The sequence below is a fragment of the Suncus etruscus genome, chromosome 8 (assembly GCF_024139225.1).
Source record: "Suncus etruscus isolate mSunEtr1 chromosome 8, mSunEtr1.pri.cur, whole genome shotgun sequence".
Classification (NCBI taxonomy): Eukaryota; Metazoa; Chordata; class Mammalia; order Eulipotyphla; family Soricidae; genus Suncus; species Suncus etruscus.
Window position 1 is genome coordinate 94,386,302 of NC_064855.1, and position 10,373 is coordinate 94,396,674.

At 42.3% G+C, this 10,373-nt stretch overlaps 1 protein-coding gene across 1 annotated transcript in view; it reads right to left on the reverse strand.

Moving 5' to 3' along the window:
• Positions 1 to 10,009, reverse strand: part of MYCBP2 (MYC binding protein 2) — a 234,133-nt gene extending 224,124 nt beyond the window's left edge. The window contains exon 1 of the mRNA XM_049778932.1: positions 9,652 to 10,009. Coding sequence (XP_049634889.1) covers positions 9,652 to 9,980 — 329 coding nt within the window. The 5' untranslated portion in view covers positions 9,981 to 10,009. The remainder of the gene's footprint in view (positions 1 to 9,651) is intronic.
• Positions 10,010 to 10,373: the final 364 nt, after the last annotated feature.

A 10,373-nucleotide genomic window follows, 5' to 3' on the forward strand; every position in this document is an offset into this window, starting at 1 on the left:
GTTCTAATAACTGACCCAGACATACATTATAAAGGATACTAAAACTCTTAAGTAAAACATACATTGAGCTGAAGTTACTGCCCATGATGACCTGTTTATTTCAGGTGAAAAAAAAAAAGCATACTTTTACTGAAAAGAGATCTACTGGGTATCAGCTTACCCAAGTAACTACACTAGGCATCATTAAACCACAGGAAAGCATGAAAACCTACTCTATGGGAAACACTATGCTGTAATCTACAAAATAGACTTGCTAAAAAAGGTTTAATCAAAACGAGATAGCACAGAGGCGTTTGCCTTGCAAGCAGCCGACCCAGGACCTAAGGTGGTTGGTTCGAATCCTGGCGTCCCATATGGTCCCCGGTGCCTGCCAGGAGCTATTTCTGAGCAGATAGCCAAGTGAGGCCGGGTGAGGCCCAAAAACCAAAAAAAAAAAAAAAAAAAAAAAAACACAACTTAATTTTTAAAAAAAAATCAAACAATGAAGTTATAGTCTTAGTTTTCACTTACAAAGAAATGGGAATAGAAGACACAGGTTAAGAGCCTCTAAGGCTGTGGTCAGAGAGCTAGAAACATGGTTAGGGTGCCTACCTTGCACATTGCTGACCTGAAGTTGAGCCCTGCACCGGATTTGGACCAGGCACATTTTGAGCCTGCCAGGAGTGATCCCTGAGCAGAGAATCAATAGTAAGTCATGAGTATCATCACCAGATGTGGTCCCACAACAAAACAAAAAATGAGTATCTAAGGCCTTGTATTTGTGGAGGTAATATTTCTAGTATTACTCTTAAAAAGGTAAAGTATTAGTGAGAGAAAACTCATCTGTAGTGGCTAGGGAGTAGAAGGGAATAACTAAAGAAAAATTTCAGTGGAGCTTTAGAGATGCTCAGAGACTAAAACACCTGGTGCCTTACCTGCCACCACAAATGACCAGAGAGCCTGGAAGATCTCCAGTCTTACACCTGGTGAGCACCAGAGCAAGAGATGTTTGAGCACTGAAGACAGGAATGGTATCCACTGAGTACATGTTGGAACAATGAGGGAAACTACTTCCCCTGCAGTGAGCATTACAGCCAGAATGTGCATTAGCATAACTGAAGAAGTGCAATCCCAGCAAATAGAACTGAACTCTAGAACACCAGAACCAAGCCAATGTGGAAACTCCAGTCATTGTAGCAACACCATAAAAGAAGGTATGAAAAAAAATAAAAGCAACTTCAATTAAATTAATGAAATAAAAGCTTTAAGAAAAAATAACCCCCCACATACTCAAAAACTTTTGGACTAATAGAAATGATCTATATTTGTCTGTGACAATGGCTCTCAGACTTCAAATACTTAAAAGAGGTGAATTTTATTTTATATGAAATAAGCTTCAATTAACCTAACTCTAACCCTCAAATCTGAATATTTTAACAATTTTTTTTTTTTTTTTTTTTTTTTTTTGGTTTTTGGGTCACACCCGGCGGTGCTCAGGGGTTACTCCTGGCTGTCTGCTCAGAAATAGCTCCTGGCAGGCACGGGGGACCATATGGGACACCGGGATTAGAACCAACCACCTTAGGTCCTGGATCGGCTGCTTGCAAGGCAAACACCGCTGTGCTATCTCTCCGGGCCCATATTTTAACAATTTTAATACAATAGTCTGACCAAAAATCTATATAAGTACATGTCTGATGTGGAATTTAAATATATAAATATTTTACCTTTAAGTCCAAAGGCAATATTTCCCCTTCTCGAGTGAAGAGGCTAATTTATCTCTTTATATCTCTTCCTACCAATATGCAAACAACTGGTTTTAACTGAACATTTATTTATATAAGATTCTATAGATATTAGAGTGACAAGAAGTAAATCACTACCTATTCACAATATAGATCTAGAAACACTAATTTAATTCCACATCTCTTACCAAACCTACAGTGTCTTTGTAGCTCAAAACCAACAGTATATACTGATAACATCTAATCTTTCCCTTATTGTTTGAAGCAGCTTTACCTCCAGCCAAAGCTTCTATTTCCAGAAAATCACAACTCTCCTCAGTGTACCTACTATATTCTAGTTAAAAGATAAATCTTAAGCAATTAACTACACAGAAGCTCTGCCTTCATTTTTCCCCAAAAGCATATTCTTTCTATCTTTAAAAAAAAATTTTATTTAACTGAATCACCCGAGGTACAGCTACAAAATTGTACATAATTGTGTTTGTTTTACAATGCCTAACACCCTTCACCAGTGCGTATCTCCACCACCAATGTCCCCAGTTTCCCTCCTCCCGATAAACTAAAATCTAGAAGCACTTTCTTTTTTAATAAATCTTTATAGGGCCAATTGTTAAAACGAGTGGTAACGCCTAAAACTTTGATAGATTAATTGACACAGTCTTTTACAACTTTTTGAATAGGCTCAAATATCACTTAATAAGAGATAGAGAAATTAGGTGAGTTTGATTTAAGAAATTAAATCAATCCCCCCCCCCCAATTAACCCTATCTTCTAGTGTTTTCACTTGATTCGTTCCTCTACTACCCAGATACTCTGATGGTGTGTATCCCAAGCTATCCATTCTCTATAGAATCACATTCCTTTTTACCATATGGTCAATCCAGTCACCAAACACCTTAACTTTTTTTCCCCTTGACAACCAGTTATGTTTCAAACCAGTTAACTAAATGAACTCAGTAATTTTTTCCATTTCTCTTTTAAGGGAAAAAAGCTGAAAATACAGTGCTGACTGGAATCCTAAATATGTGACTTAATGATAACAAAAAATAACAATAAAAACAGCAACAAAGCTAACATTTAATGTTCTTTTCCAGAGAGGCAATGTCCTTTCATGGTTACAAGTAAAGAAACAGACAGTAATACTAATAACCTTTTTTATTTAACACAGAAAAAGGTGGAAATGGGATTTAAACTAAGGCAGTCCGCCTCCAGAGCAGATTTAGCTATTGTGCTATGTGGTTCTATCCAAATGCTATGCTTGTAATATTACTCACATTACAATCTGATCAAACAATTCCTTTCTTTCCTGTCAATCCTTTTCCCAGGTGAATGTTCCAATTTTCAGTTGGCTCATGTATTAAAAAATGTATTATTCCCTGGTTAAATGAAACAACTTCCCACATTCAAATATACATCCTGAGTCCAAAAGTAAGAGTAAAAATGATCATTTCCTTTTCTTTTTCTTTCTTTTGTTGTTATTTGTTTTTGGTCTTTGAGTCACACCTGGCTGTGCTCATGATGTTCAGGACATACTACTCCTGGCTCTGCCCTCAGGAACCACTCTTAGTGGGTTCTGGCAGACTAAACAGAGGGGTGGGTCTGCCACATGCAAAGCAAGCGCCTTAGCCACTGTACTATTTCTCTGGCCTGACCAGTCATTTCTTTAGTTTAATTTCCTTAACTTTTTCCAATCCACCCAACCAAGCCTCTTCACAGGCAGCAAAAAGGAATAACTCATTTAAAGCATTGCTTAATGTGTCAAGCACTTTACGTAGATAGATTCGTTAATACGCAAAACACTACTACTACCCCCTTTATATACATGTAAGAGAACAGGCAAAATTAAACAAGTGGGATTACATAAAAAGATTCTGCACAACAAAGGAAACCAACCACAAAATGAAATGGCAACCTACTAACAGGAAAAAAATAAGTGTCTGAAAAAGATTTAATGTCCAAAATACATAAAGAATTCATACAATAGCAAAGAAATACTCAGATTAAAAATAGAAAAGGGATTTGAACAGTTTTCCAAAGACAGCACACAGATTGCTAAGAAGTACAAGAAAAGGTGCTCAGTGTCACTATCAGAAATACCAATTAAGACCACAATGAGGGCTTGAAAGGTAGCTCAAAATGCTGACTACAATCTTTGTGTCCAGATGGCCCAGATTCTATACTCTGCACCAAAATCTTCTGATTGCCACTGGGAGTAAACCCTGAGTAGGGAGCAGCCCTTGAGCACTGCCAGATGGAGCCCCCTAGAAGTACCCCCCCAATAATAAATTTAAAACCACAATTAAATATACCTCTTATCTGTTAGTATGGCTATTAACAAAATGACATGAAATAACAAATGTTGGAAAGGATGTTGGAGAGAAGAAAATCTTTCTACACCACGGGACTGTAAATGAGCCACCACTAAGGAAAATAGTAATGAGGTTGGTCAAAACTTAAAAATAGAACTACTATGAGACCCAACAATTCCTTCTAGGTATTTATCCAAAAGAAAGGAAAACACTAACTCTTAAATATATATGTACACTATTTTTATTGTGGCAATTTTACACTGGTCGAGATATGGAAGAAAATTAAATGTTTACTAAGCTAAAAGAACAAATGGACAAAGAAAAAAATATGTACCTGGGTCAAAGGAATAGAACAACAGGTAGGACACTTGCCTTGGATGTAGCCAACCCTAGTACCACATTCTGGAGGTTCTCGGCACACCTCCTGGAGTGGTCACTGAGCAGAGCCAACAGTGTGCCCAAGAGGTACAGCTTACTGTGGCCTCCATACAAAATATGTCTATTTGGACCTCAGTTTGCGGTGCTCAAGAATAACTCCTGGCTCTGCATTTAGGAACCTCAGCTTACTGAGTGCAAGGAAAACACACCCCACCTGCTGTCCTGTTGCTCTGACCCTTTTTTTCTTTTGAAAGTGTAACATGCTTGGTTGCACTTGACCATATATTGTGTAGTCTTAAGAGTTCTCATTTAGGGGCTGGAGTGGTGGTACAAGCGGTAGGGTGTTTGCCTTGCACATGCTAACCTAAGACGGACGATGGTTCAGTCCCCCAGCATCCCATATGGTCCCCCCCCAAGCTAGGAGCAATTTCTAAGCGCATAGCCAGGAGTAACCCCTGAGCGTTACTGGGTGTGTCCGAAAAGCAAAAAAAAAAAAAAAAAGTTTTCATTCAGTGCTCTGACTTTTGGTACTATCTGTATGCTTTGATGCCCAAATCAAAGTTTAGTTCTGACCTTTCCTCTAAATGCAATTTACATTTATATCTACATACATGAATACACAAGTATACATACATACACTGTGTATACAGAGAGCAGAATACTAGCCAGTCATAAAGAAGAAGGAAGAACATGTGCCAGAGATGTAGTTTAAAAAGTAGAGCACGTCTTGATGCCTGAGTCTCTGTTTCATCTCCAGATCCACATATTTGCCTGCCCAAAGGTATCATCACAGGGTATATCCCCCACAATAATAAGTGTTCAACTAGAAAGTATGAAATCTTGTCATGTGTAAAACCAAGATGGACCTCGAGAGTATTAAGCTACATGAAGTATGAGTAGTGAAAGATAAACACTATAAAATATCACTCGCATATGAATATTCTGAAAGGTAATTTTTGTAAAACCACTCAACTTAGGGACACAGTAAACACGCTGATGGTTGTCAGAAGTGGAGGGAGAACCCAGAGTAGCCATATGAGTAAAGGTGGGTAAAGGAGAACAAATTTCCAGCTACAAAATAAACAATGAGGATATAATGTTCAGCAAGCTGACCAGCAGTTAATAATATGTATTGTATATTTGGAAGTTTGTAAGAAATGGGATCTGGGGCCGGAGAGGTGGCGCTAGAGGCAAGGTGTCTGCCTTGCAAGTGCTAGCCAAGGAAGGACTGTGGTTTGGACCCCCGGCGTCCCATATGGTCCCCCAAAGCCAGGGGCAATTTCTGAGCGCTTAGCCAGGAGTAACCCCTGAGCATCAAACAGTGTGGCCCAAAAAAACAAAAAAAATAAAAAATAAAAAATTAAGAGAGAAGATCTATTTGTTTTTGTTCCACAATCAACAGTGCTGGGGGTGGGGAGTGTCACTCCTGGCATTGTTGGGTGGACCATGTGATACTGGAGTAGGATGGAGTGATAAAATATAAGCCCCCAACATAGAAACCCATCTCCAGGCTAACATTAAATCTTAAAGGGCTTCAGAATAAGAAAAAAAAAAGATATAAATGAGGTTAATTGGACCTACTATGGTGTTCACAAATATGGAATCAATATGCTGTATCTCTGAAACTTACATATATATGTCAACTTTATCTCAATTATAAAATCAAAACGGAGGGTTAGAAGTTATGCAATGTGCTCAAGAAAACAATAAAGAAAACAAAAACTAAAAAGTGACAGTCAGGATTTAAAGCCAGTTTAGTTCCAGAGTTCATGCTCTTACCACTGTTAAAACGTCAACTGCACTACCAATATTATACCTGCTTCCCTGAAATTCGCTGGACACCTAAAACAATCCAAAGAAAGTCACTCCATTCAACACTGACTAGTTCCACATCCAGATTTTGGAACACAGCAAGTCCATTCTACTTCCAAACTTTTATATTTTCTTTAAAACACTTTCTCCAGAGTACTAGCCTCCTGTCATTCTGATTCAGCTCAAATGTCAATACCAGGAAGCCTTCCCTGATCTCCCTAACCTAAAATACTCAACACTACTCCAAACCTTCTATCACAAAAATTGGTTTTATTTCTTTCACAGTCATTAACCATTACATAAGATGATCAATATGACCAACTGTTAATTGGTCACTAGACGGAAATTCAAGGAGAGCAGTGATCTTGTCTATTGTGTTCACTAATACTTCAACATCTAAAACGTCAGAAGGCACATAGGCACTTGGAGTTTAGAGAAGAGATGTCAGAAATTACGCTAGACAATGGGATTTTGAAAAATGAATAGTACATAATTCTTAACTTCAAGAACTCCCAGTCATTATATTCAGAAATATCGACCTCCTTCCTTTGTTAAGAAATGCTGGTCACTAACTTCAATGGCTAATTGCTGCAGTCTCCCTTGGACCTCTTCCCATCAGCTATGCCTTCTCTCACTTCTATAATTTTTCCTTCTCCACATACTTAATATTTTCCACCCACACTCAAACGTCTTTCCTTCAACCGTGCATCTTCCTGCTATGTCAAATCTCTCATAGCCTCTTCACCACAAAGCTCTACTCTGACCACTTCCTCAAAACTTATCAGTGACCTGCAAAGTGTTTTCACTTTCTTCATTCAGTATTTTACACGAAGGATTTTCAATCCACTTTCTTAGGGCTAGAGATACAGCAGTCTCGGTTCCTTTCTTTATTTTGTGATTTCATTTTTATGCTTCAGTCTCCATCTTCTCATACCTTTAAAATGAAGGTCACTGAAGCCTGATGCTCTATACATGCTTTGTTCTAGCTCTGAAAGAAGATATCTCCTCTAGTGCCCTATACCAATAATTGTATTATTCATCCAGAAACCCAAATTGCAGCTCCATCTTTAATGAAAACAAAATAACTGCATTCTAAAGCAAATCTGAGTTATTGCAAGGTGAACATGCAGAACTAATGTTAACCATAATAAAGCATGCCCTGAACAAGCACTAGAAGGCAATATAATACAGCTTAAATGTTGATTCCCTGAGTATTCCTTGAGATACCTGATTAGTGTTTGACATCTTACACAAAATGACTAACGGCAAAATTCCAAGCATTTGCTATGACTAACGTATACTAATTTTGCCTCAAAATTGTTAATACATTAATAGTATTTTACCATCTAGAGACAATGGTATTACAAAAATGCATAAAAAAAGGAAAGAATATACTAGTCACAAACTACTGCGTGTTTGAAAACTCAACATATACGTAAATTCTCTGAACCAAGTATATAAAGACATATCTATATAGAAGCCACAGTGATCCAGAGCTCAAAATCAACCTCAATTACTAGAGCAAAGTGTGTTTTGTGCTATTTTCAAAAACATTAGCAAGAAATAGACTTGTGCCTTTCAGGCCTTTTACTTAGATACGAAAAAAGATATTTTCACACATTTAAAACCATGTGATAAAATTTCTCAAATGCCCAAACACATACACAGTTATAGATAATGGTAAGAATGGTTTGTCCAGGAAAAGGGTGAAGAAAAGCTTCATCTACCATAACGCTCTGCAATGATTAAAAAGCATGATTCTGACTGGCAAACCCCAAATATCTGACTTCCCTTTGATAATGAGAGAAAGTGGCATCTGGCTATTGTCTAATAAGCTGTATGTTCAAATAAGACACAGTTAATTCTGCAACTTTCTTAAAAATAATAAAAAAAAAATTATGCTTTCCCTATGTATTGCAAGAACTTATGAGCAAAAAGAAAAAAGCCAACTCCCAATTACCACTGTCAGTGCCAAGCTAGTGAAACAGGTCAGTCGCCGCCCTTCAGGGCATATGGCATGTAAGGGCATGGGAATGAAAACAATGGAGAACCCTCTGCAATACACACACCCCCCATTTTAAGAAAAAGAAAACGAAAGTGATTCAACAGCCACAGCAAGGAAACTGAAGGGGCTGTGGGCTTTAGGAAGAGATTCTGGATCTCAATCTTCTAGCTGGTGACATTTGGGTGACACTCTATGCTTGCTGTCCTATTTGAAATTCTTTACTTTCACACTGCTCTGAAGTGACAGAGGAAAGTGTAAGGGCCGGAGGAAACAGAACCAAAGAGAACCAAATCGAACTTCCTCTGTAAGTGACAGAGGAAATGGAACCAAAGATAAAGGGAAACATGGCCGGTGGATCATCAAAACACAAGAGCAGGACCACATCTCTAGAGCACCAACAGGCCAGGTTATGGAAACGCAGCTGTAAAATTCTCTCAGTCGACCCTTTTCACATGCACATGGATGTCCCTTCTGTAACCCTACCCTTTTGCATGAATCTCTTAAAATAGAGAAACCCCTCGCTTTTTCCAACAGTCCAGTGTATATACAGTCACTATCAACCTATACAAAACACTGCTCCTCCGAAGTATAAGGCAGGCTTTTTGTTTATTTAAAGGGGGAGTAGGAATGAAGGGGTACGGAAGGAAAAGTCTGAACCAGGGTGTAGGGGAGTAGAGGCAGGCGGGTGGAGGATGAACCAAAAAAAAAAAAAATACGTGCAAAATGCCAATGCGGCAGAGGGGACTGGGAACGACACTTCCCTCCTCTCCTGGCCACTCCTGCAAATGCAATTCTCTCGCTCTTCCCAGCTGAAGCCTCTCCTGGCCCTCACCCACCCCTCTGCCTTTCTCAACCCTCCACACGTGTCCCAACGCAACGCGAGCCGAGGCACCATCCCCTGCCCTTCCTCTCCCGCAGCCTCTGCCTCCAGCCCTGACACCGCCAGCCTCCCCCGCCGCTCCCCCCACGAAAGACGGGCAGACACAAAAACACACAGGCACGCAGACACACGCGCGCACACACACACACCCAGCAACGCAATGAAAAAGTGCTGCCACCGCGCTCGCACTCTGCCATCTCCGTACCCGCATCTGTCTGTCTGGGCCAAGCAAGGCCCGAAGGCACCAGCGAATTGAACGCGTCCGTGGGCACCATCACACATCACACAACACACACACACACACGATCGCGCGCGCACATGCACAGACAGACGGACACGCGGACAGACACACAGACAGACGGACAGGCAGACAGACATGGACAGACACAGGGGCAGAAAGACAGACACACGGGCACGGACAGACAGATGGAAACGTGGACAGACGGACACGTGGCCAGGCACACGATCACGGACAGACAGACGGACAGGCAGGTCCTGGTTTGCGGGGGGCGGGGGGGGCGACTGGATCCTCGCAAGCCGCACCTGGAGGCCGGGTGTCCCGCGCCGCCGCCTCCCTGGTCCCTGTCACTGAGCGCCGCGGTGTAGATCCGCCGGTAGCGGTCGGCCAGGGCCCGGCCTGACAGCAGCAGCTGGTAGTGCGCCCGGGAGTCGGCGGCCGGCAGCCCCAGCCCGAGCCCCAGCCCCAGCCCCGCGGCCGCCACCGAGCCCTCGGGCAGCGGCATCCAGAGCGCCCCCGGGGCGGAGATGCAAGAAGAGAAGGTGGCGGCGGCGGCGGGGAAGAAGCCGTCTCCGTTGGGCCCCACCGTGGAGGCGGCGGCGGCGGAGGAGGCGGTCGCTGCGCACATCATCATCGCTGCTGCTGCTGCCGCTGCTGCTGCTGCTGTTGCTGTTGCTGTTGCAGTTACAGTTGCAGTTGCAGCCGCCGCCGCCGCCGCCGCCGCCCGGGCTGGCAGACCCGCGCACGCGCACTCGCGCACACACGCACGCTCCCCACGCACGCACGCACACAAGCCCCTTTGCCGACGACGACGACGACGACGACGACGACTCGGGCAGCGCGGCCTCTCGCTCGCTCTCTCCCTCTTCTCTGCGGGGAGACTGGACTACAAAGACGGCGCCCTCCTCCTCCTCCTCCTTCTCCTCCAGCGTCTCCTCCTCCCCCCCGCGCCGCCTTCGCCGCTACTGGGGCCGCTCATCTAACCCCGCCACCCTGGGGAGTGTGAGGAGGAGGCGGTGCCGCCGCC